This window comes from Rhizophagus irregularis, chromosome 8, assembly GCF_026210795.1.
Source record: "Rhizophagus irregularis chromosome 8, complete sequence".
NCBI classification, from domain to species: domain Eukaryota; kingdom Fungi; phylum Glomeromycota; class Glomeromycetes; order Glomerales; family Glomeraceae; genus Rhizophagus; species Rhizophagus irregularis.
Genome location: NC_089436.1, coordinates 4,512,450 through 4,539,780, shown reverse-complemented (window position 1 = coordinate 4,539,780; position 27,331 = coordinate 4,512,450). Strand labels below are relative to the sequence as shown.

The 27,331-nt window shown below is 25.2% G+C and overlaps 5 protein-coding genes across 5 annotated transcripts; 2 read left to right on the top strand and 3 right to left on the bottom strand.

The window, feature by feature from the left end:
• Window positions 1-2,842: 2,842 nt before the first annotated feature.
• Window positions 2,843-4,068, bottom strand: OCT59_028870 (uncharacterized protein; the record flags this gene model as incomplete). The annotated part of the gene is made up of 4 exons (XM_066147619.1): window positions 2,843-2,868; window positions 2,945-3,253; window positions 3,689-3,800; window positions 3,877-4,068. The coding sequence occupies 4 exons, from the start codon at window positions 4,066-4,068 to the stop codon at window positions 2,843-2,845; spliced, it is 639 nt and encodes a 212-aa protein (XP_065994310.1).
• Window positions 4,069-11,977: 7,909 nt separating this feature from the next.
• Window positions 11,978-15,953, bottom strand: OCT59_028869 (uncharacterized protein; the record flags this gene model as incomplete). Its single annotated transcript, XM_066147618.1, has 6 exons — window positions 11,978-12,166; window positions 12,244-12,378; window positions 12,447-12,582; window positions 12,666-12,744; window positions 12,809-15,842; window positions 15,933-15,953. 6 exons carry the CDS (start codon window positions 15,951-15,953, stop codon window positions 11,978-11,980), a joined length of 3,594 nt encoding a protein of 1,197 aa, XP_065994309.1.
• Window positions 15,954-17,812: 1,859 nt separating this feature from the next.
• OCT59_028868 (uncharacterized protein) lies at window positions 17,813-20,242 on the bottom strand (the record flags this gene model as incomplete). The annotated part of the gene is made up of 9 exons (XM_066147617.1): window positions 17,813-18,158; window positions 18,225-18,357; window positions 18,445-18,693; window positions 18,874-18,960; window positions 19,192-19,248; window positions 19,325-19,633; window positions 19,706-19,752; window positions 19,820-20,027; window positions 20,158-20,242. 9 exons carry the CDS (start codon window positions 20,240-20,242, stop codon window positions 17,813-17,815), a joined length of 1,521 nt encoding a protein of 506 aa, XP_065994308.1.
• A 584-nt stretch (window positions 20,243-20,826) lies between these two features.
• OCT59_028867 (uncharacterized protein) lies at window positions 20,827-22,002 on the top strand (the record flags this gene model as incomplete). Its single annotated transcript, XM_025332422.2, has 3 exons — window positions 20,827-21,496; window positions 21,570-21,660; window positions 21,756-22,002. 3 exons carry the CDS (start codon window positions 20,827-20,829, stop codon window positions 22,000-22,002), a joined length of 1,008 nt encoding a protein of 335 aa, XP_025172045.1.
• Window positions 22,003-25,646: 3,644 nt separating this feature from the next.
• Window positions 25,647-26,476, top strand: OCT59_028866 (uncharacterized protein; the record flags this gene model as incomplete). Its single annotated transcript, XM_066147616.1, has 3 exons — window positions 25,647-25,725; window positions 25,858-25,927; window positions 26,239-26,476. 3 exons carry the CDS (start codon window positions 25,647-25,649, stop codon window positions 26,474-26,476), a joined length of 387 nt encoding a protein of 128 aa, XP_065994307.1.
• Window positions 26,477-27,331: the final 855 nt, after the last annotated feature.

Genomic DNA, 27,331 nt, shown 5'->3' with positions numbered 1-27,331 from the left:
GATCCGATCTTTAAGAATTTTAAAGCAAGGGACTTTATAATGCTCATCAAACCCATTTATAATGTTCACAAAATCTGGATCTTCAACAATACTTAATGGTTGTACTGTACCAACAACAAATCCTACAACATTTTTTGTTAAAGATTCTTATTTAGAAGAACAATGTGGTCTAACATTATTGGTTTGTTAAGGATTTATTAGCTCATCTTCTTGATATTTTATTGCAATGGCTTTAGTAATCTGGTGTGCATCTGATAAATGTGTTTTCATAGAACTTGGTGAACCACACCATGCAAGAGTTTTTCCACACTCTCCAATTTGACAAATAACTTTTGTATTATTTTCATTAAATTTAAAAAATCTCCAAACCCAACTTGTTTTAAGTTTTGTAGTTTTAGTTGGAGGTTTTTTTTCTTTTTTTGATAAAGATTTTTTATTTGTTTCTATATCGTCATCAATAATTATAACATCTGATATATCAGAGATGCTGATTTCTTGCACTGTTACACAACTTTTTTCTGACAAATTATCTGTTTCATATTCATAATTAGAATCATTCTCATTTTCTTCTGTTATTTCTTGTGCCAAATTCTCCTCTTCTGCTTCTTTTTCTTTAGCTAATTGCTTGTATTTACTTCGTGTAGTGGTTGCCATAATTTTAAGTAAAAAAGATAAAGTTTTACCGTGTGAATTTTTTTATTTATTAAATTTTGTAATACAAACAGATGTCATAGGCAAAGTAAATATAATGGTTCAATAAATACGTGATGTGCTGATCATGCTGATTACAGACTTAAAATTATTTGCAAAAAATTGCTAGAAAAATATATTTATTTTATGTTTAATTAATATACAAAATTAAAGTAATTTTACTATACAATAATTAAATGAAAATAAATTAAAATAATAAAAAATAAATTAATTAATTAAAAACTATTTCAATAAAATATTAAATGTTAAAAAAAAATCGAATTACTGCGCCACAATAAAAGATTTAATTTTTTAATTCGATTTTTGATTAATCAATTTAGATTCGATTTTCGATTAATTTGATTTTACTATAATCGATTCCGTTCTCTAGTCCTGATCATTGAGTGAACATTCCATAAAATACCATTCTTTTACATCTGTGATGATCCCAAAAGTCTTACCCATAAATACACTTTTCTCCTCCATCTCGTTTGCCTTATGTTTGTGATTCGAATTCTGAGCAATGCTCTTGAAAATATCTTCGCCCTTTACTTCTGTCACACTAACAGTTTTCGCAGTTTGGAGTAAATATATTACAAAATCAACTGGTCCATGTCCATTGGTCCTGTGATGTTTTTTTCTGGTCGAAACTCAAACTTTTCCTTGTATAGATTTATTCTGAAAACAAGGTATGAACAAACATATTGCAATTTTGATGCTTCATTTCCACTAATTGAAATAGCTTTGAGACAGACATTTAGTTCTGCAGTAAGATGTTTAAATATTGTCTTGAAAGAATCCTCTTTCAGTTCTTTATACTTGCAAGTGAAAGGTGAGAACACTAATAACAAGAGATCATCTGACTCGCCAAGTCCATAAAGCTGACACACTTTTGGGAATGACTAATCTGAAAATGGTTTTGATGGCATCTCAATAAACATGGTGAACTTGAGATTGTTCTTCAATACGAATATGTGAAGCATCTCATGAAGCCCTGATCATTTTGAGGAGAGAATTTCTACTGTCATTTAATATAATAAGTTCTGCTCCATGATCATTGTCGAGTGTGTCTTATGCATTCCATATACAGTCGACCCCCTATATAGTCACCCCCTGTATAATCACATCATATAAAATTCCCTTTTATAAGCACACCATATTTTGGCCCAATGTACCAATAAATATATTAGAAAAACCTCTTCTATAGTCACAACATATGACTTTTTTTATAATCACACCCTTTTTTTTCAGTCCCAAGGGGTGTGACTATAAAGGGGGTTGACTGTATACTTCACTCAAATAAATTCTAAAAAAAAGTTCTTTGGTGAAATGAAGTGAACTATATATATTTTGAAAGACTATGTCACATCATTGACATCAAAATAAAAATAAATTTATGATATATCAGTTAAGGTTTGTTATAACAAAATTAACTCATATATAGGTTTAAGTCCAAGCAAAATAAATTATTAGTTTCTCATGAAAAAAAAATATCAAAAACTGACCCTGCCCAGGAAAAAAATTATCAAATCTCTGATTAATTTTAATGAATTTTCTGTGGGTGGTAAGAAAATTTTATTTTTCTGACTATGATTAGACAAAAGCGGCATTATCTGACCAAATAAAACAAAATTTTTTTTTCTTTCATGACATTCACATGATGATGAGAAACTAACAAATTTATTTATTTGGCCTTAAATATTTAATTAGCAATTTGTCATTATTTGGATTTTTGAGCTTAGTAAAATTCTAATTACTTTAGTTTCATCAGCTTTTAAGAATATATATAAAAAGTTTGAATTACTTATTTGATTTCGCATATTGGAAATGGTTTTATATATTTACATTTTTTATTAATATATATTCAGTAATTGAAAAATAAGATTTATTTAAATTACAAACTAAGTATCTTTACTAGTATTCTAGTCTTAGTGTTTAGATAATTCTAAATAAATAAAAAAGAGAATACATACAGTATATTTAATATTGGGATAAACTATGATAGAAAGGAATTATTTAAATTACAAACTAAGAAACTTGTAAATATTTTACTACTCTAGCCTTAGTGTTTAAATAAATCTAAAAAAAATGAAATAACAAACAATTTTCTGAATGCATAATATCAAAATTTTGATAAAACTTAAATAATCATCTAATTTTCTTCTGTCTTATTAATCTCTAAATAATTAAATAATTAAAAATTAAATTTACATAAATAATTTGCAAAATTACTTTTTTTGTATTAATTACAAACCTAATGACTTCATATCTTTAATTATAACATCATTCAAATCTTCACTTTCAAGATTTTCATTCAACTGTTTACTAGTAAAATCAAATAGGCGACTTGTATAATATGCTTGTGGATGAAATTCCATAGCAAGATTATTGTTATGTCCAATTGGTGCATTTATAAATTCCATAATATTGCATTTTAATTCTTCATTAATATCTTCAACTTTCACATTATCTGGAAGAGAAACCCATTCCTTAATAATATTTAACACTTCTTTGGAAGATGGCCTTTTTAAAGGGCTTCCATCCCAGCACATTTTCATCAAATCTATATAACATTGTGGAGTATTTTCAATAATTCCAGGACGTTCACCTTCACAAATACTTAAACTAAGTTGAATATCATGTGCTCTATTGTTAAATGGTGGTATCCCAGATGTAAATTCCCACATAATCATAGAAAAACTATATATATCGCTAGCTGGAGTATAAGAATTGCCTCTTAAAACTTCTGGTGCCATAAATGGCATAACACCATAAATACCATCTTTTTTCAAAGACGATTTAACAGGTTTACATAATCCTAAATCACTAATATAAATTTTACTTTCATTATGATTTAAAATATTGCCATCATGAAAATCACAATGAATAAGATTTTGTATATGTATATCATCAAGTCCAGAGATAATTCCAAATAACATATATAATTTTTGACACCAACCACTTTTGTTTATTCTTGTTAAGTTTCCTCTTAAATTACCTTTGTTTGCATAATCCATTACTACCATATATTCCAAAGTATCTGGATCTTTTGTAAACCCAAAAAAATAAATAATATCATATGAATTTAAATAACTTCCATGATATTCCCACTATAAAAAAGTAACAATATATTAGTATAAATAAATTATAATTTAAATTAAAAAAATAAATAACATATTAACATACTTCATTTAAAAATTCATTTAAATTTTCACTTAAATTATTATGACATTTAAGAATCACATCATAATATTTATTATAACAAAACCAAATAGCTCTGTATACAGTACCAAATCCTCCTTTATCAAGATATTTAACATTTTTAAATTTATTATAAGGAATCCATTTTAATTTTTTTTTCAAAATAAAATTATCCATAATTGTATTTCCACTTTTTCCAAATCTATATAAATAAATAAAATTATTATTGAAGCTTATTAAAAATTACACTAAAATTTAAAATTAAAACCAACACTTACTCTAAAATTTAAATAGAAGTTTAATACAATATATATCTTAGCTTTTGTATAAATATATAATAATATATAACCCATATTTTACAACTTACCAACTAAAGTAACAGAAATTTTGTATAAAGAATTCAATTAACAAATAAATATTTATAAATACATAATAATAGAAACAACAAATAACTTACAAGCTATATTATTAGTAAATAATTTTTATAAGTAAAAAATTTAGTTAGTTTAAATTATATGTAAATATTATAACAATAAATAATAATAGAATTAAATAAATAACTTATAACTTACAATCTATTTAAATAAAGAATTTAGTTAGTAATATTATATGTATATATTATAACAATAAGTAATAATAGAATTAAATAAATAACTTACTCTCTCCATTGTCATTATTAAATACTTTTTTAAATAAAGAATTTAGTTAGGTTAAATTATATATAAATATTATATAAATAAGTAATAATAGAATTAAATTAATAACTTACCCCCTATATTATTAAATAATTTTAAACAAAAGAATTTAGTTAGTTTAATTATATGTAAATATTATACTGTATAAATAAGTAATAATAGAATTAAATAACTTATAACTTACATCCTATTTAAATAAAGAATTTAGTTAATTTAAATTATATGTAAATATTATAACAGTAAGTAGAATTAAATAAATAACTTACCCCCTATATTATTAAATAATTTTTAAACAAAGATTTAGCTAATTTAAATTATATGCAAATATTATAACAATAAGTAATAATAGAATTAAATAAATAACTTACACCCTATATTATTAAATAATTTTTTAAATAAAGAATTTAGTTAGGTTTAAATTATATGTAAATATTATAACAATAGGTAATAATAGAATTAAATAAATAGCTTATAACTTACGATCTATTAAATAAAGAATTTAGTCAGTTTAAATTATATGTAAATATTATAACAGTAGGTAATAACTTATAACTTACCAACTAAAAGAAATTACAAAATAATTTTTTAAATAAAGAATTTAATTAGTTTAAATTATATGTAAACATTACAACAATAAGTAATAATAGAATTAAATAAATAACTTATAACTTACCAACTAAAAGAAATTACAAAATAATTTTTTAAATAAAGAATTTAGTTAGTTTAAATTATATGTAAATATTATAATAATAAGTAATAATATAATCAAATAAATAACTTATAACTTACGATCTATTTAAATAAAGAAATTTAGTTAGTTAAATTATATGTAAATATTATAGCAATAAGTAATAATAGAATTAAATAAATAACTTATAAACTTACAATCTATTTAAATAAAGAATTCAGTTAGTTTAAACTTTAAATTATGTAAATATTATAATAATAGGTAATTAATAATAGAATTAAATAAATAATTTACTCCCTATATTAAATAATTTTTTAAATAAAGAATTTAATTAGTTTAAATTATATGTACTAAATATTATAGCAATGAGAATTTATAACTTACCAACTAAAATAAATTACAAAATAATTTTTAAATAAAGAATTTAGTTAGTATAAATTATATAAATAATAGAAATATAGATATCTATAACTTACACCCTAGTATTATTAATTAATTATTAGTTAAATATAAATATAAATATAATATAAAAGTGTTTATTGTAAATTAAATATATCACTTACAATCTAGTTGTTTAAATTAAGAATAATTAGTTAAGCCATATAAAATATTAAGCAAATAAATATAATATTGTGACTTACCATCTGTAATACAAGTTAATTATTAAGTAGTTAATTAAATAAAGAATTTAGTTATTTGAATATTATGTAAAGTAGTAAACAAAGTAAAGAATATAACTAATAACTTACTGACTATAGTATTGTTAATCATTAATGAATTAATTAATTACATGAAATGTAATAAAAATGATAAGTAATTCCATCATTATTCAATTATAAGATGACCTATTAACTTACAAGCTATATTTGTATATTATATAAGGTATTATTATAGATATGTATTTACAAATAAAAATTCAATATTTTAGCATGTTTAATATACCTTTTCCTTCGAGTTCTTTAATACTGCTTCCTTCAAATTCAGAAACTAGTTTTATTATATTGTAAATTTGTTTAAAAATATTAGAATTCCAATTGTATTAAATGTTTATATTATATATGATCATTACCTTTATCATTATTAAGAGCCATTACTATATAATTATATTAAAATTCTTTCTGACTAGAAAAGATAATGTAAATATCTTTTTATTATTAAACGCCTTTATTAGTACAGGTATATGGTAATAACATTTATGCAAAATGCATTATGCACATCAGAAGTACAAGAATTGTATATATAACAAACAAATTTTGCACATATACTGAAATGTATGTCAATCATCAAGCCTCATTGTTGCACAGCAAAAATCTTAAAACAAAGAAAAATTTCTTAATACTTCTCAATACGTAATATATACTTAAAATAATTTGAATATCACTTTTTTTTGTCGAAAATGATCAGACTGGTGATTATACTTATTTATACAGAATAAACTTTTACATTATTACCATAATTTTTTAAAATTATATAATGTAAATTCATAAAGCATTTAAAATTAAATTTGTTCGTAAAATTTAAATATTAATTATCACTAATCACTCATAGTAATAAATAAAAATAAATAAAAATAATAAAAATTAAATTAATGGACCTTTAAAAAAAATTTTCTTCAGAAAAATTTTATCGATGATATTCATGGTTACGTTAGATATTTTGGTCATGTGGATAGTTATGTCATGTGAGGAGTTATGATAAATATTTAACTGGTAAAAAATTTTGCCAATATTTCGAACAAAGTCACGTGAGATGATAAGAGCCTGTCGCATCCCAGCGAAACACTCTTGGATGGTTGTGTTGAGTTTAGGTTTTTATATAGGTACTCAGGTGCAACGAAGTAGTAGTTGTTATTTAAATTGTATGTACAGAAGTACTTTAAAGTCTTTAACAGTTCCAGTAGCTGTCTTACATATTCATTAGACCAGCATTTTGGCCACATGCAAGAAATATTCTTGATGATGAATTTGAAATTATTAAACTCAAAGAGAAAAAATTAAAGTTAAAAGAGAATAGTGAATTTGTAGAGAATAAATTTGAAGTTAATAAAACAGAAATTAAAGTTAAAAAGGAGTTTAGTGAAATTGTTGAGACCGAAGAAAGTAAACAGGAAGTTAAAAAGAAAATAAAAATTGAAGATAGTGATATATATATATTATAAAAACAATAAAAATTATGGAATGAAAATGAAGAAATCAAGTGCGAAAAAAAAACATTCAAAGAAGATATGAAAGATTTGTCAAAATAAAACGAAGAAAGTTGGAACTAGTGCTTTGATCCGTTTCTGTCTCATCCGGATGAATCCGGATGAATCCGGATTTTTTTTTATCCGGATATCCAGATTTTGACCCGGATTTTGATCCGGATGGAAAATATCCGGTTTGAACCAGAATCCGGATGAGGTTTCATATATATTTACTATATTCACGCAATATATCACCATCCAGTAATCGTAGAAAGACGATTAATGGCTCATTGGAATCGTCACATCGAGAGCTTTCGAATGGTACTAAAATGAGCTTTCTAGCTTCGATAGATGATGTAAGGTTGCCTGCCGAAACTAAAAAGGAAATTCCGAAAGGTTTCGGCCAATCAAATCAAATGCCGAAAATGCCGAAATTAGGCCGAAACTCGGTCTTAATTTTGGCCAAAATTAAAATTCGGCCGAAATTATAATATTGTGTCACGTGACGTTACACAAATTTCCAAAAAAGGAAATTTTGTTTCCCAGTAAAATCGGAGAAATGTGTCACACAAATGTTACACAAATTTCCATAAAAGGAAATTTACACGTCGATCATTATTCCGGCCAGAATTATAGTATTAATGTTGGCCAATAATTTCGGCCAAATTTCGGCCTTTCGGTAAAAGTTTCGGCATTGTATAATTTCGGCAAATTTACTTTTAATTGCCTAAACTTTCGGTTTTAAAAAAGTTTCGGCCTTGGCCTAAACTACTTGATTTCGGCAAGCAACCTTAAGATGATGAGATAATTTTTAAAATATTTACATGAATAACTCGCCATCTATTGATGCTAGAAAGGTTATTTTGGTACCATTTGAAAGCTCTCTATGAGTGGATTCTAATGATCCATTAATCATATTTTTATGATCACTGGATAGCGAGTTATTGCGCGAAAACAGTTCTGACTAATTAGAAAAGAACTGTAAAATAGTTTTTTTTAAATGTAAAATATATTTAAATGTTCTTTATTTTATTAACTTTAAAAATGTAAAAAATACACCTTTTTCAATTCAAATATGAAGATAAAAAAAAATTTTAAAAAATAAAAAATTTTGCTAAATTGTTAGAGTATTTGAAAAAAAAAATACAAAATAAAAAAATTAATTATTTACTATTCTTCTCCTTAAAGTTTATTAAAAAAGCCCAGATTCTTATTAAATAAAAGCCATAAAGTTTATTTAAAAAAGCCCAGAGTTTATTAAAAAAGTCTGGATTTTTATTAGATAAAAGTCTTAAAATTTATTAAAAAAGCCTAGATCCTTATTAAATAAAAGCCATAAAGTTCATAAAAAAAGCCCAGATTCTTATTAAATAAAAGCCATAAAGTTTATTTAAAAAAGCCCAGAGTTTATTAAAAAAGTCTGGATTTTTATTAGATAAAAGTCTTAAAATTTATTAAAAAAGCCTAGATCCTTATTAAATAAAAGCCATAAAGTTCATAAAAAAAGCCCAGATTCTCATTAAATAAAAGCCATAGTGTTTATTTAACAAAGCCACATACTGTATTTTATTAAATATTAATAATACATAAAGTTTAATTAAGTTGTAAAAGTTACAAAGTATAGCCATAAATTCTAAAAATTAAATTGATATTAATATTAATTTAATCCAAATTTCATAAAATATTTGTTAAAATTTTTTGACAATAAATATGTTGGAATGCTATTCGATGTTTATTATATGGATCATCAACTAGTCCGCAGTCAAAAAAAATTTTATATGTAAATCCAATCCGGATTCCGGTTTCCATCTGGATTATCTGACCCGGATATTAATCCGGATCAATCCGGATAGAATCCGGATTTTTTTTTGTGTAATCCGGATGACGGTTTTCATCCGGATCGAAGCACTAGTTGGAACGTCGTTAACTTCAGTTATTAAATGAAATTTAATTTATAATTATTTAAAATTATCTTTCATTGCTTATTCAATTTCGTTATTGTTTAATTGTAATTCAATTTCAAAAGTAATTTTTAAACAGCCTATTAATTCAAGATATTATTTCTCGTTCATAAATTGTCAAGGAACATGATTGTTCATCGTCGCCATCTTACTTATTTTCTTAGTACTAGTTTGACGATATAAATAATTTTGAACCATAATAACTAGATAATTATAACAATTTTTCCTTTGCTTTTTCTCTCTCGTTTCTCTTCTGATATTTTTCAGCTTGATTCATGTTATACTATAATAAGTTCGGAAAAAAGACCAATGATTATATTTTGGTTATGCAATATGCAAGCGGGAAGATTTACGTCAATATCTTCAAGATGATTTTGTTGAAATTGATTGATATCAGTTATTAGGAATAACAAAAGGACTAAAGGTTATATATATCATGGATACGTACATCGTGATTTTCATAGTGGAAACGTTTTATCAGATCTTTCGGAATCTTTTGAATAAGAAGAAAATGAAAACTCAAAATACAATGTTACACAAAAATATGATATGTTAATTGATTATGTAATATATTTTTTGATTCCTTATCATATAGTAAAAAGCTTTATTGTTCGGAGCATAGCGAAGGACTATTTATTGTACGAAACTAGATAAATTTGTAGTACCGGTTTAACCCATGTATTGTTCCTTCCTTCCACCTACGTCACTATCCTGCTTATTTCTTTTATGTTTTGTATCACATTTTTTGTAACGAGCAACACATTTTGTAATGTAATACAGTATATGTAAATTATAGCGATGGACCCTCAACGGTTTCCGTTTTCCTAGTATATAATACCTTAAATAGCAATGGAAATATTATCAAATATTGGTAACAATGACGAAAAGGAAGAGATATCATATACTAAAGCTTCAGACTTTTATTCTTCCACGATGATAACAATGCCCCTGTTCAATTCAGCTCAGTTGCATTTTTCGGTCACATGCATAATAAACAATTTCTATTGGTGAAACACGTTCGACCAAAAAAACCCAAAAATTTTATGGGTTAAAAGGTCGGATATTTCACGTGTTATGCAAAAAATCAGACAAATAAACCCGACCTAAAGATGCAACCAACCAGAATTGAACAGGACTAATGTGGGAGGTCACAATCTTTTGTTTATTTTCTCATGATGAAAATTTAATAAAAAGAAATTATTAAGGGGAGCGTGTAGTTACGTGATTTATAATAAGAAAATTTAAAATATGAAGCCCAAGAACAAAGTACTTTAGGTTGAATAATTATGTATTATTTTGTTATTATTTTTGTAAAGACATGTGAAAAAACATACCTATAGAATACAATATATTAAATTAATAAATGATAAAATGTTTTTTGCTAAAAAATAATATTATGTTTTCCAATAGAGAGATTCTAAAACTTTCACTAAGCGATTCGCAACCTTTTTGGAACTTCTTTTGATATTTTTTTCCAAAATATAATATTTAAGTCTAAATAAAAACTATACCTGGTGAACTTTCGGGTTCCAAAAGGTAAGAAAATAATATATTTTTTTAAATATTTAGTAATTTACAAATGTTTTATTAGGCCACACAAATTCAATTTTTTGGTTCACGTAACATTGAAATTTAAAATCGACCTGGGGACCCGGGGTTTATTGTTTATTAATAAAAAAAGTTTATATATAAATCGTGACATCTGATTGGTTGACTTTTAAAGGGGAGGGTAATTAAAGAATTTATTTTTGCAAGTTCTCAGCCACGTGATAAACTTTCCCGCCAATAAAATTACGTCCCTATCACATGATAAACTTTTTATATATAAACTTTTTTTTATTGAAATTTGAAAAAGTGACCCAGCCGGGTGAAGTGAACCGAAAAATCGAATTTGTGTGGCCTTAGACACGGACGTACTGAATAAGCACAAAAAAATTTTTTTGCCAATTGAAAGTCACGTGATTACACTCTCCTTAATGATTTATGTCCTGAAATTATTAAAGGAACTCCAAAATCGTATTTAGATTTTAATGATAAATGGTTAGGATAATTCACCTTTAAATAGACCAAATATTAATGAAATTATTGAAGTACCAAAATTCAATGGAATTTAAATCGAAATAGCAATTCTTTTTTAATAATTATGAAAATCCTGAAACTTTTTATTTTAGCAGAGATTTAAATTTCTAAAAATTTATTTATAGTAAAAATAATAATATATATTTTATAATTTGTTAAATAAAATTTATTGTATCAAATAAAATAATATATAATACATATCGTTAATAATAAAATATCAATGATTAATAAAATTTGTTATATCTAGTTGAAAATTTGAATAAATGTTTACGTTTCTTACTATAAAATTGAGTTGCTAACATTTTATGAAATATCCTACATCATACAAATATTTTCCCAGGAGTAGATAGTATATTTCCAACAGGTATCAATTTTAATTTTCAATAAAAATTCCTAAAACGAAAGATTTCTTTTTATAGATAAAATGGTTCAATATTTAAAAAATTTTCAATTCTAATAATATTAATAAGAAAGTAAATAATTATTTATCAAGGATATCTTTTAAATCAAGTAAGTTTCCCATTTCTTTTCTTGAAAAGTACATGTCACTGAAAGTTTCTGGAACATTTGGGCAAATTTGGTGATCTGGTAACAACAAACTCACATTTGGAATGTGAGTTATCTTATGATGATTATAGTGTTTACGTCCAGATCGAATATAATCTATTTGCTATGTAAATTAAAGAATATTATATTTTAATTTGTTCTGAAAGGAAATTTGCCTTGAATAAGTAAATAGGAACATACCATTTCAATAGAATTTATTTCAATTGAAAGTTGAAGCTTATTTAAACTATATATTGGAAGCGCGTATTCAATCCAACCTAATCCCTCGAGTTTTGACACAACTTCATGTTTTAGTGTATGATCTTCTTGGTGATCCTATAATTAAGTCAATATTAATTAAAGTTAAATAAAATAAAAGAAATTATCATAAATAATTAACTTACATCACTATATAATTTTATAAAGCAGTCTTTAGATAATATTTTTTTAATATTTATTTTACAAATAGGATACTTAAAATAGAATGGCAAATCCAAACGAAGTTTTTCATTTTTAGAACGCAATATCCGCCCCAATAAACTTTGATTTTAAAATTACGGTTAATTTGGTTAATTTGTATTTAAGACAATCTGACTTAAAGTATTATTATGAATAGACTTTACCTGCTTGTATCACTTTCTTGAAATTGACAAAGTTCACTATTTAAATTTGTAAGGTTTGAAATAAAATATACTTCTTTTTCTAATGAGTTTAAGATATTTATTATCTTGAATAGAAGAAAATAAACAATTTAAATATTTCTTACCTCTATACATGTATTCACTAAATTTATCAACAATTCCATCAGTAAAATAATATCCAATAATTCTACAAGATTTATATAAATAAAACCAAAAAACTGAATGCTTTCGTAATAAATGAATATATGACAAACAATTCTTGGAAACATTATATTCAAATAACGTATCAAAATACATTTTTGCCATGCTATAATCTTTTAATTCAATATATATTTTACATCTAATAAAACATGATAGTAAATCACTCATCATAGGAATTCGATCATTTTTTGTTAATATATTGTATAATTCTTTAGAACTATTATTATTTAGTAAGTACTCTAGATGAAATAACTGAAACTTTGTCAAACTATTATTAGAATTTAATAATGCTGCAAGCTTTTTAAATGATATTTCAGCATTATTAATATCATTTTTTGTATAATACGTTAAACTTTTAAGATAATATGCTGAACTATTTAATGGATCTGATTGTATAATTTTATCAAGATCTGATAATACATTATCATATTCCTGAATAGTATAGTATGCAATAGCTCTCCTATTCAAATTATGAATATTTTCTGGGTCTATGATATTTGCTTTTGTAAAATATAATATAGCTTTACTATAGTGTGTCATATTACATAAAATTTCTCCATAGTAACATAAAACCAAAGAATCCTTCTCATTAATATTTAACAATCTATCTAATATCATTAAAGCATTTAAATAATCTCCTTGATTTTCATAAATATATGCACAATTTTTAAGGCATAAATAATTATTTGGATCATTTTTTAATGCAATATCATAATATTCCATGGCCATATCATAATGATTAACACATGAGTAATGTAAATAACTATTTCCAAGTATTATGTATAAGTTATTTACTTTTGCTTTGCAATCTAATGATTTTTTTAAATTATATATTGCTTCAGAATAATTACTTTGACTAAAATATATTTCACCGCGAATAAAATAAGCAACTGGTCTTTTGGGATTTAAAAGAATAGCTTCTTCTAAATAGAAGTGTGCTTGTTTATAATTGTTAAGATATCTACAAATATAAGCTAAAATGCATTTTAAAGAATAACTTTTAGAAAATAAATTTAAAAATTCTTTACATAAAGTTTCAGCTTTTTCATAATGTTTTTCATTTAGTTCTTTTATAATATTTTGATATGTTGGATGTTGTTTTTTTGTAATTCTTGAGAATATTGATGATGATATTTTTGAATTTAATTTATTAATTGAATTCATAAAATTCTTTTTTTTAGTCAATATAAGATCAACTTCTGAATTATCCGAATCATCACTGTCATAAAGTTGATCAGAATTTACTAATTCAATTGAAGGTAAAATATGTCCAGATTCAAAAAATTTTGTATACAAATTTTTGTAAATTGAATTTTGTGATAAATATCTAATATCGCTATCTTCAATTTTTTCACGACAATTAGGACATATCTTTTGTTTTAACTTTTTTAGGTTATCTAATGATAATATGTGTTGACATTTTAAAATACATAATTGATCTGTTGGTTCACTACTAATTGGACAAGTAATTTCATCTGCTATAACATCTAAAATATTAGAATTTGATATTTGCTCTTTTTTTAAATATAAATTTTGATTTAAGCTTTTTCCTTTTCCCTCTTTTCCCTTTCCAATATTATTACTTAGAATTTTTAAATCTTCAGAGTATTTCTCTTTAACGAAAGTTAATAAATTTCGAAATTTTTCTAAAGAATCTTCCAAATTATTATCACTTAATTTTTGTATATATTGATCAAAATCAATTTCAATCATTGAAAACATTTTATTATCAATATTATATAAATATAATAATAATTCAATTGATTTAAACTGAATAAAACTACTTGGTGCTTTATTAAGTGATTCAATTGCCAAATAATAACAAAGACCATATGTTGTTATTCGAGATGATCTTTGGATAAGATTTTGTGCAAGATCTAATATTCCAAACCACAAAGTATGTGGTAATGCAATAGGTTCATTTCCAGCAATTTCATTTAATAAACCTCCAGCATTTTTCAAAGTTTTAGCAACTTTATTTGATACTTCATCAAATTTTGTTTGAGAATCTAAAATAGATTTGTTCGCAGTATTAATCCATTCTCTTCCCAAAAAACTCCAGATATATTCCATTAATACCAATTCACCAAATTTTTTACTTATAATCTTTTCAGAACTTTCAGACCAAATGAAAAGATTATGTTGAATTATTAACATAATTCTCCAATCTACATAATAAGATGCTACCGGATATTTAAAACTTAAACTCTGACGTATTTGAGTAAGTAGTGATAAGATTGAACAATTATCATTTGGAAGAGGAACTCCTGCTATTGATAAAATTCCTGGTGTAATATTTAATGCAGCTTTAAGAAAATCTTTAGTTCTTCGTATAATTTCTTGAAACCAAGTTTCATCATCACGTAAACTATGAAGAGTATCTCGCAAATGGATTAATAAAAAATCAATATTATAATTACGCTTTTTAATTTCAACCTGATCATTATTTTGTTGATTGAATTGATTATAATTTGATCTAAAATTATTATCAAGTCCTATTTCGATAACTTGAGTTGTTTTACGATGAATTTCTGCAAATTTTGCCAAAGAATTATAAATTTTATCTCGAAGTTCTTTACTAAGTACTATTGGTGAAAAACATATCCGTTCTAAAACAATAACCAAAATTCTTAAATGTAATTCTAATCTAGCCACACTTTCTTTTGAATAATGTTTAAAAGAAGTATCAACTAAAGCTTCTAATGAATTTTCTAAAACTTGAGACGAAAACTCATATTGTAAATTTTCAAAAAGTAATTTAATTGTGTACAAATAACTTGATTTAGTCAGATGCTTTAAAAGTTCTTCTACTTTATCATCTGGTGTAGTGAATCCATCCTCTTCTAATTTGAGAAGGATACGATTATTGAACAGATTTTCATGCAAAATCGTTTTATATAAAGCAAAGTCATTATGTTCTAAGTTACCAGGAACAGTATTGGTAGAAGAATTTCCACTCTATTATTAAATAAAATGTTAAATTTTAATATTAATATAAAATGAATTTTTCCAAAAAACAATATACCATTGCTTAAAATAATAATTTACCTGACTTGAGCTTCCTTCCATATTTTTTTATTACGAAAAGAAGTAAAGAAAATATTAATTCTATACCAACAGAATTAAGTAAAAAAACAATCAAAATGCATGGCATGAATTTTGTACTTCCACTTATTTATTAATGTAACGATTGTAACGTGTCGCAAATATTTCGTAAAGTTTATAATTTAAGTAAATTCTAAATGCTGATCAGCGAGAGTTCATTCTCAAATATTACTTAATAAATGATCGACGATCACGTGCGCCACTGCGCCACTTCCGAGTTAAAAAAATTAATAAATCTTTCTTATTTTACCAAAAAATGCGTCAATTTATTTTAAAATCGATAATTTGCAAAAGTGAGAAGGAAAAAATTTAATAATTCTAAGTTTTTCAACCGAAAAAAATAAATTTAAAAATAAAATAATGAAACTTATTAACACATAATTATTTCTCCAAAGAAACTCTTCTATGTCTACGAGGCCGTTTAAGTACCAAACCTAGAAGATAAAAAAAATTTCAAGTCATCCTAAACCTAAAAAAAAATAAAAAAAAATAAAAAAAAAGTAAAAAAAATGAAAAATAATAAAAATGTGTTACCATCCCAATCAAGTAATTACTATAACCAATTATACCTTTTTAGAAAATAAATAAATATTTATAAATCCAATTATAAAGCAGAATAAAAAAAAAATACAAATATATATAAAAAAACGTAAAATGATGATAAAAAATATGGGACTATCTCCTCAAAGAAACTCACTTAAATTCTCAAGGATATAAATATGCTCAAAACAAATTAAAAGTATTAAATTCATCCGCTCATTTTTTGAAATGCCATGCATATTAATAACACTGTAGTTCATCAAATTTTTTTTTTATTATCACAATTGTTAAAATACTTGTTTATCGATTCAAAATCTTTATCCACAGAATTTATGCATTTTCTAAATGTTTAAATTTCTTTGCGAGTGAATAATTTTCGTAATCAAATTCGAGTACTAATTTTCCTTATTCATCTTATTTCAATCGTTACAAATAGGAATTTTTTATATTTCATTCCGTTAAAATTTGTTAGATTCTCTATACACCCCTATACGACCTAGTATTTCCCACGTTTGCTCGCCCTCTTTCATTTGAATTTTTTTTATTTTTTTCTTTCCTTAATATTGAACGTAAAACCCATAAATAATTTAATTTATTTTTTCCTTTCACATAAACCTACCTTATGGAAGAATAATTCAAAATATTCATCTGTCAGAATTTGCTCAAGGTATGTAATTAGGTAGCATAATGTTGGCAGAATAATGTTGGTTTTAAAGTAGTGTTGGCTTTAGAGTGGTAGTTGGCTGTGGAGCAGCTTAGGGTTAGGGTAAGAAGGGTGAGTTTAGGTTAGGTGCGTTGTCTTTAGAGTAGCCAGTGTTGGTTGGAGTAGCTTAGGGTTAGGATAAGGAGAGTAGATGATTTCAGGTTATAATAGTAAACATTCCTATATTTTATTACATTTTTTTTGATTTAAGATTTTTGCTGCACCATTTAATTTAAATCACATGACGTATTTAATTCTGCCAAAAATTAAATGATCAGCATAAAAATATCTTTTTGGAATAAAGGCGATCACACATTTTCTTATTTTAAATATATGCATAAAATAGAGCAAATTTTAAAGTTTTTTTCAGTAAAAATTTCAAATGATTTGGTTAAGAATTGAAGATTTACCTATGCAGGACACCCACATTTGAAAATACTTCACTCCTTCTTATCTGAATTATGAATTAATTGTTCAATAATAATACATAATCTTGAAAATAAAGAAATTTATACCGCAATAAAAAAAACATAATTCTAGAAAGCAATGTCTATCTACCGTAGTATAATATAATTTATTATTAATCATTGACTTTATAAGAAGAAATCATGCCAGCAATACTTATATCATTAGCTTCTTTATATTTAAATTCTTCTTGACCAAAATTAACTTTTAAACTACAAACACCATTAGAACCAATTGTAGGATACCAAGTAGTATGAAATAATCCAGTGTAAGCGATACCTAAATATTTACCGTTCATTGTAAAGAAGACTTGTCCGGTATTTGGACAATAACCACAACCTATTATATCATTTACTTCACCCCATTTTTCTGCATATTTTGAACCTGTATACCCTTCATTGTGAAATGTTCTACCTTCGTCTGAATGAAATCCAACTGAATGTGTATCACAACCAGGTAATCTTGAAAGAAAAAAAAAAATGAAAATCGCTTCATTGATATAAATATGGATTTTTATATAGAAATACCTGTCAGTCGAATGATTTTTTGTAGCGAATCCTATAGCAATTATTGTTTCATCAATATTTTTATTTGATAATATTGTTATTTCATAGTAATAATAATCTTCCGATGATGGAGATAAAGAGATGTAAGAGGTATCTTTTATTATATTTGAGATAAAAGCGACAGTTAGTAAGATGAAATTTTGATTATTAATAATAATAAAATGATATTAATAGTTCTCACCTTTCTTAAAAGCATTTGGTAAAGGATAATTTGTTTGTATCATAATATCTGATTGTGCATTAAAAGAAATTTCAACGCTATGTTCTTGTTTTGAAGTATTTTTTTCAATTTCATCATCAACATCCTCATTATTTTTGTTATTATTGTCATTTTTAATGCTTATAATCTCTAATAGTGAAATTTCTGATTCAAGTTCAAATTTCCATTCATTTATACTTAATTTTTTTAAGTTTAAGTTTTGCTCTTTTCCTAAAAAGTTTAAAAATATTTCAAAATTTTTCTCTAAAAAATTTTTTAGAAAAATCACAGATCTCTTTGTCAAAAACTGTTTGTTTTCTAAGCAAAATACTAAAATAAATAAAATAATTTAACGTTAGTATACAATATAAAATACTAAAATACTAATAACGATACCGATTTTTTACCTACTTTGTGCAACAACTTTTTCATCAATGTATTTCTGACATAAGATTGTGTTAACATTCAAAATTATTAAAAACAACACGGTTGGTATACCTGGATATATATAAATTATGTATATTAGTATATTACAACATGTTGTGCGTCAGATATCAATTTGCGTCAGTTGACAGATGACGTAAATCAAATGACGACTGGCCTAGTAATGCTGGCCAATCTACTTAAGGCATTATAATATTTGGCAATATCGGGCCGATAATGTAGGCCAACATCATCTGGCGCAAATCGGCATCATATATTAAAATAGAATTTCTTTAATTTCTTTACCAATAATAATTAGTTCCCTGTAAAACATATTTGTTGATATTGACAAAACTGGATTTCCTGATATATTTAATTTAATTAATAAGCCAAAATAATTTAAAAAAAATTCGATAAACAAAATTAATTTATTAATTACCTTCGTATAAAGAAGTAAATAAAATATAATATTTATATGATAATCCAATTATTAATACTACTTTAAATAGACTTGCAAAATAAATTAAACCATATAGAATTTTTGAATGTTTTCGTATTGCTATAAAAACAATACAAATTGGAATAATTGTAATTATACCCAATAAATCACTGATTACTCCAAAAATTATTCCAAAAGCGTCTCCTGACCGCCCATAATATAAAATGTATACTTCTAATAACCAAATTCCAAGAAATGAAGTTGTAATTAGAAATAATGTCTCTTCAAGTTGATAAATAATATGAACTGCTATAAATAGAGAAATAAATTAATACAGTAATAAAATTAAAAGAATTTTTTAAGCCTATAAAAAGATAATACCTTTTTTTTTGTTATCTAATTTAGATTTCTTAATCCATCTCCAAGATCTAGAAAAATATAATAATATTTAGTAAAGGAATGAAATTATTTAGAAATAAATATATGATAAATTACCTTATTTTCAATAGAATAAAACAAAATATTATGAAAGTAAATTGGTATATTCCTAAAGTTATTACCACAGTTATATGTTGTGGTATATAATATTTTGATATATTCTCTTCTAATTCTTTAATAATATTATTCACTTCATTATCGTCAGAATTGTCATTTATATTATTATATTTTTTTATTAACTTTATATTTGTTTGGCTTAAATGGACTAAAGTTGGAAAATCAAATACTTATTGAAATTATATTAAAAACATGAAGTCAAAATTGAGTAAGCCATTTTTTCGTAAAAATTGTAAAAATTATAATTAATACTTGTGTAACTTTTAAAAAATATTTACCTTCAATATAATGAAATTTGAAAATATTACAAAGCGCTATCATAATCGGAATAAAATTTACGATTAAAAATGCTATAGCATGCATTATGGTTTTGTGAAAGACCGCAGATAAACCGGTTAAAAAAACAAATGGAAGTGTGTACCATAGTAAGCGTGGCCAGATTGTTGGATAAACAATAAGAAAAATAATCTCAGAGATAATTAATAAAATAAATATAAGATTTAATATTCTTAATATTTTAATATTCAACATGTTTAAAATGTGCGCTTTTTAATTATATTGTATTGTATATATAGGATAACTCGATGACGTCACGTAATCATAAAATGTGCGGTCTCATTAGTCCGATTAGTTTGAAATGTATTAAACGAAATACCATTCAGGTTTCAAAAAAATGTTAAGAATTGAGTCGATGCGTGATTGGTCCATTTACTTATGTTTGTGCTCCAGACATAACAACGATTTTGAAACCATTCCCTTAATACGATCGACTGTCTTGATTATGTGATTATGTAATACTATTCTGTACGTACGCTTCAGAAAAATTCTTTTAATTTAATAGTTAATTAAACATGGTAGATATCACATTAATTACTATCACAATCACAAGCAGGTAACTAATTTATATTTAAATTATATTTCAAAGTTTGTTTCCACTTTTATTCAAAATGATATTAACAGAGAATAAGCCATCAACTGAACCTTCGTCGTTTATTTTTTTAAAAAATATGTGCTCTTTTGCTTTAATAATTACACTTATTATTTATACTTATAATCAGTTTTCACAATTTTGTGATTCGATTTCTAATCCCAATCTTAATTTCCGTCAACAAAACTTGAAAAAATCATTGTCTGACAGTCAAAATGCCAAAATTATTATAAGAGCTTGTAGTTCATACCCTATAAACTGTACTTACAATAATAATGAATGTGAACTATATGAAAACACCAATTATGATACTACTACATGTGACAGCGCTAATTCTTTCCATTATGTTCTCGACTATCAAGCAATAGTAGAAATAAATCCTTTTATCACTGAAGTTTATTTGGATGGGCTTGTATTAGACGATAAATATTATAAATCAAACACAAATTCACTTAGAAAATTATTTATTATGAATGAACAAACTATGGTCGTATATTACTCAATTACAATTAGCGAACGTATAACTGATGATTACGCATATGGTCTTGCGGGTGGTGAAGTCATGGATTTCGTTGACTTCAACGCGCATACGTCTGCTATAACCACTTCAAAAACACAAAATATAACAACCATTATATTAATGCCAGTATCAATGGATATTAATTATAAAGTGGAATCTTATTATGATTGTAACTATTCAATTATAATTGTTAGAGAAAGTAATATATAATTTTTTTTTTAACTTTATTCTTTTATTTTTAGTTAGCATGATTATATCAAATATTGGTGGATTCTTCAGTTTTTTATCTGGAATCTTTGTGTTTTTATTTGGAACAAATAAATTGGCACCATGGTAAGTTAATAAATATCAATTTATACATGCAATTATTAAGTAAATAAATATATTTGTGAATTAATAATTTATTTAATTCTTAATTCTTTCAATAGGGGATTTTTACAAACTCATGTATTTACTTGCTTATGTACAAGATATCAAAGGAAACTTATAAGGAAACTTAGAACTAAATATGAACCAATTCCATTCGTTAGTGGAAGGACCAAAAACGTCACATTGGAGGAACGCGTTCAAAGTATTGAAAATATACTCAAAGAATATTATCTTGATACTGATTTTTTGAATTCATTATTAATAAAAGACAAAATCGATTACAATATAATCGACGATAAAGTCTAAAACATTAATAGAATTTATGAATTGACCCTAATTACTTATGTGTCGTAATATTACACTACTTATGATTTATTCCTTTTTTTCTTGACCTCAAGTCAAAATTAATCCGAATGCCCGTAATAATTACTTACAGCTAGACAATTTGGTTATTTAGGTTTAGAGCAGTATAAATGTACTTAAAAGCTCGCATTATTCACACAAACAGATCGGAGTTTACGGATGTTTTTTTCTAAATTATGAATGAAATTTTAATTTTTTTTTTGAATGAAATTAATTTTATTCTTAAATTATGAATGAAAAATATGATACATTGAAGTTTTAAGAATTTTCATTGAGATAATTCGTAGTAAAAATTCGAAAATTCGAAAAATATCAGACAGAATTATGATCGACAAAAATTGGCTAATTTGGTATTTAATTTAAAAAGTGTCACGTCACACCTCAATACTTGCCTTTGTTAAAATTTAATTAAAATGAAAATCTTTGCATAATTCGATGCACGGAGAAGTAAATTCCTTATAGTCACAAAATAATCTTTACAAATAATATATGCGGCTGTACTACTTAATTCATTTTCAGTTATATATTGAATTCTATTAATAGAAATTTACTACTTAAAAAAGAAAATTTAAATATTATATTGATTTAATTAAAACTTGTGCGTAATAAAAATAAAATAATCAAAAATTATCAATTATAATTAAATATTATTCAAATCGTTCTTTATATAAAGCTTCGTAAAATTAAAGAAAAAAATTTATTGAAAATTTGAAAACTGAAAAATTCTCACATTCCAATACACAATTCCAATACACAATGTATTATCCTACATTCTTAAAAGTAATTTTTATTGTTTCTCTTTGTTTTTTAACATTGAATGTTGAAGCACAACCTCTAAATGGCGTAACTAAATCCAAACGCCAACTTAGTTGTCTACCTTCTGGTTCTCGTTGTGATAAATTTTCAAATTGCTGTTCTCGATGTGTTAAGGGTCGTTGCATCTAAGTAAATCTGCGATGGTTCATAACTTCATATCAATAAATAACAAAGTCCATAATTAAAGCGAGCGATCAATGTTAGTAATATCAATTATTAAATTTCTACAAAATATTTTTATTAAAAAATAAACTCAATAATGCTAGGTTACTTTAGAAGCATAATCAATTAATGTTTCAACCCGCCATCTGTCATTTATTTTTGGAAAGGGACATTTGTGTTTCATATTTTATAGTAAATTAGAACTTCATTCAACATAGGATGATTCAGTTATACATTATTTATTATATTATGTTCATAGAATATCTCGAAGAAAGCCTTTTTTTTAGTTATTAATTAAATTTTCGCATAATTGTCAAAATATGATTATCTTTCAGTTTCAGATGGTGGATTAAAACTCTATTTCCAATATAAATTTATATATAATAATGTACGTAGCTTTTTTGTTTTACTTAAATATTCAGTTTATTAATTATTTATTAAATAAATTATTGTTTATATTTGATATTTTAATTTTTTTATTAATAAAATAACTTTTGAAACAACTTAAGGGTACAATGTGTTATGTAAGCATGACCAAATGATGATCTGCATCTAAAAAAGGAATCCCGACGAGAACAAATTTTGTTGTTAACGTTGTGTTACGTTAACGTTAACAATTTTGTTAATTTCGTTCTTTCGTAATGTTAACTTAAGAACTCATCATATCAAAAGGTCTTTGTAATTTTTTTTAAAAAAATTTTGATTTTTCGGCTCACGTCACCTGGACGGGTTACTTTTTTCAAATTTCAATAAAAAAGATTTATCACGTGACTACAGAATGGGCGAAATTAAAGCTTTTATATTGTCTATTTATGATAACTCTTTTTTTTTTTGTAACCAATCAATATGGCATTTTTTGTTAATTTTACAGAAACTTTTTCACCGACTAATGTTTTTGATGGCCCAAATTTCACTTCAAAATCTGCTTCCCAGTTCCCACCAATCCCATGCAATCAGATGATAAATATGAATATAAATTCGATATATTTCTATTCTTTTATTTTTGATCTTTTTTTTCAACAAGTAAACCTTCCAAATTTTTCAAAATTTCTGATTTGTAACTTATTCTAATAGGTATCCGACCAATCAGATGTCACGGTTTTGCGTATAAAGGACCCGGGTCGATTTACAATTGGTATATACAACTCTACAACGAGAATATAGATGAGTGATATGAATTGTATATATATATATACAGTATATGGTATGGTGCTAAAATTAGTATGTATGGTTAGTATGGTACCTTCTTTCATATTAATATTTGACCATGATACCATACATACAACGAGGGTCATATTATACTTATTATTGTTGTACCGCCCTACAACAGTCAAAAAAAGTGTAGGTTATCACTTATCAAAATTACCTATTTGTGTACTTTTCATACTTCCATACAACTTTTTTTTTTAAATACATACATATATTTGAAACAAGAATGCCTTCATTTACAATTCTATGCCAAATTAAATCTAATGATTTAGATGAGTTTATCAATGTTTTAGCATATTATATGATTGAAACCTGAAAAGTTTCAATTATAGAGTATTAATTCTATATACTATTTCTATTATTTATTATTCATCAAAAAATGCAATCCAAAATTTTACCTATAAACAAAAATAAATATATATATATTCTTCAATTTTAGAAAGATTTCTTATTAAGTCAAGTTATTTATCCAAGGTAATCTAGTAAAAAATAAAAATATATGATAAAAATATTAAGACTCGAGTACTCTAAGTAAGCTTTGTAGAAAAGACATATTCAAGCCCCCATGCCTACTATCAACTGGCATTAACGATATATCGTGAGTGATCAAACCCGTGCAGAGGTACTGTCACATTGATAATAAGACATGAGACCCACCACACCAAAGGGAAGGGCCCCACATACAGAAGTCTGCGACATAGCTTGAGATATTATATTATTATTTTCTCATTAAGGTAACCAGACTTCTAGAAGTGGAGGATAACCAAAGCACTCTAGGTGCACAAATCCCTTATACATCCCAGCTTAGCCATTTCCACTTACCAATATAATAAAAACCCCAAGATATTTATTTATCTTCATTGTTTGATGTTTAAGTAGAAATCTTTCAAGGCTTTTTTTATGATAAAGAATAAGAACAAAAGTTTTATATGTATTTAATAAATAAAAATATAAGTTTAAGAAAGTTATACTATAATAAATATTAAAAGAAAATGATGAGTATTGAAGAAGTGATAAATATTTAAAAGAAAAAGATAAGATTAAAATTAAAAGGGAAAAATTTTTCGAAAACTAAAGATAATTTTTCATGGGAAAATCATTACTGTGAGTCATTGTGATTAGTATGATGTAAGATTGTTTACGCGCTATACCCATTTCGTGTAGGTTGATCACGTTGTTTAACGTTGAATTAAATTAGAATAGAGTAAATATACATTTTTAACTTTTTTTTTCAATAACACACAAGGAAAAAACAGTCCACAGACGAAGGATCTCGGTAATAACCTCCATATAAAAACTGAAAAAATGACGAATGGTTTATTTTCTTTCCAAATAACAATAATAATAATAACAATCTTTCTTTGTTTAATCTTGAAATAAAAAACAAATAACCAATAACAATGTCAAGAGCAACTTCTATCTCATCTCAATTTCGAAGAATTCGATACTTTTTCGTAGACATCCAAGAAAATCCAACGGGTACTGTTTGTACATGTTCGTCAACTGAAGAGATTATACGATCGGCAGAAATTAATAGGGTTGATCGATTCATATTTTAATTTAATTTAGTATGAACATTGAATTAGGCAAATTATATTTTACAATAATAAGGGGGGTCATCAGGATGGAACAGATCATCAAATGTTTTAAAAAAAGAAGAAATACGAAATCCAGGGGCCTGGTATTTTTCTTATAAAAGAAAGTAGTAACTCTGAAGCTAAATTATTAATAAACACATTTAATAATTAATATTCACATAATTCAACCCAGCAGATATTTTTCAAACTAACTTCTTCACAAAGTACAGTAATCATGTTGATATTTGCTTCCTTTTATTGGCTGCACTTGTCATTGTCAATGCCGTTCCATATCAACTTCTTAAAAGAGGAAGAGACATAGGCTTGCCATGTTCAGCAAATCCTAGCAGTTCTTCCATCTATGCAAACCTTAAACCTTTCCCTCCTGTGTCTAATCAATCCGTTGATTATACAGTTTAAGGAGTAATGTTGGTAAAACTGAAATTGTAATTGCGTATGCTGATCAGAATGTCCTAGGTGATCTTTATATTAAGGTTTTGGATTTTCATTATGCGAAAGCAGCTACATTTTCAATTGATGTACCAGATGTTCCGACACCACTACTTCCTAGTAAATACGCGATTACAGTAATAATTGCAGATAACCCAAATAAACCAAAAATCCATGCCTGTTCATATGCTATTTTTGGTTAATGATTTTGCTGGTACTATAGAATAACGCGGCCTCCCTACCATGCAGTTTTTGTGCTGATAATATACATTTTTATTTCGTAGTGCAGTGTATAGTTATGAAATTACGCTGGACGTTATTTCCGTATTGAATATCAAAAACAACAAGGATTAACAGTCATTGAATAATATAATTTTCTAATTTACATTATGTAATAAGCGATCTTTTCGCAATTTTATTTTTTGTAATAGTTAGTAAATAATAAAGTACTAGGCATAACTCGTCGCGTTGCGCCGAGGATGATACTTACTCATCAAGTAATAGAGTAATAATAACACACTTATATTTTATTTGCCATGCAGTGTGAATAGGTCTAGTTTTTTACTATTATGGCCGTTCCAAACTAATAATTAGTTTAACGTCCTTTTTGGCTGAAAAATTTGAGGGGGGGGGGGGGTAGGGAATAATTTAAACAAACATGATATTTAAACATAATAAAATTTCCGGAAGTTTTTGGTAAAATCGGAAATATTCGGTACACCCAATTTCAGAAAAGAAGAGGGGGTGCTTTAAACATATGTGAACATGTGTTTAAATTATTTAAAATTTTCAAAAAATAGGGGGGAGGACGTTAAACTAAAAATTAATTTGGAATGGCCTTAATTTCAAAGAAATTCATTACAGAAATCTATTGTTATATAAAAAAAAATATCTCAATAATTAATATGAAAAAAAAAATCTCAGAAAAATTAATTATAACGATCCATTGTTACAATAAATAAATAAGTAAATTATGTTAGTCTATTATTGAGCTTGATACAACCTAAAAAATAATAATATTATTAATAAAAGAATCGGTAAGAATACTGTATAGTAAA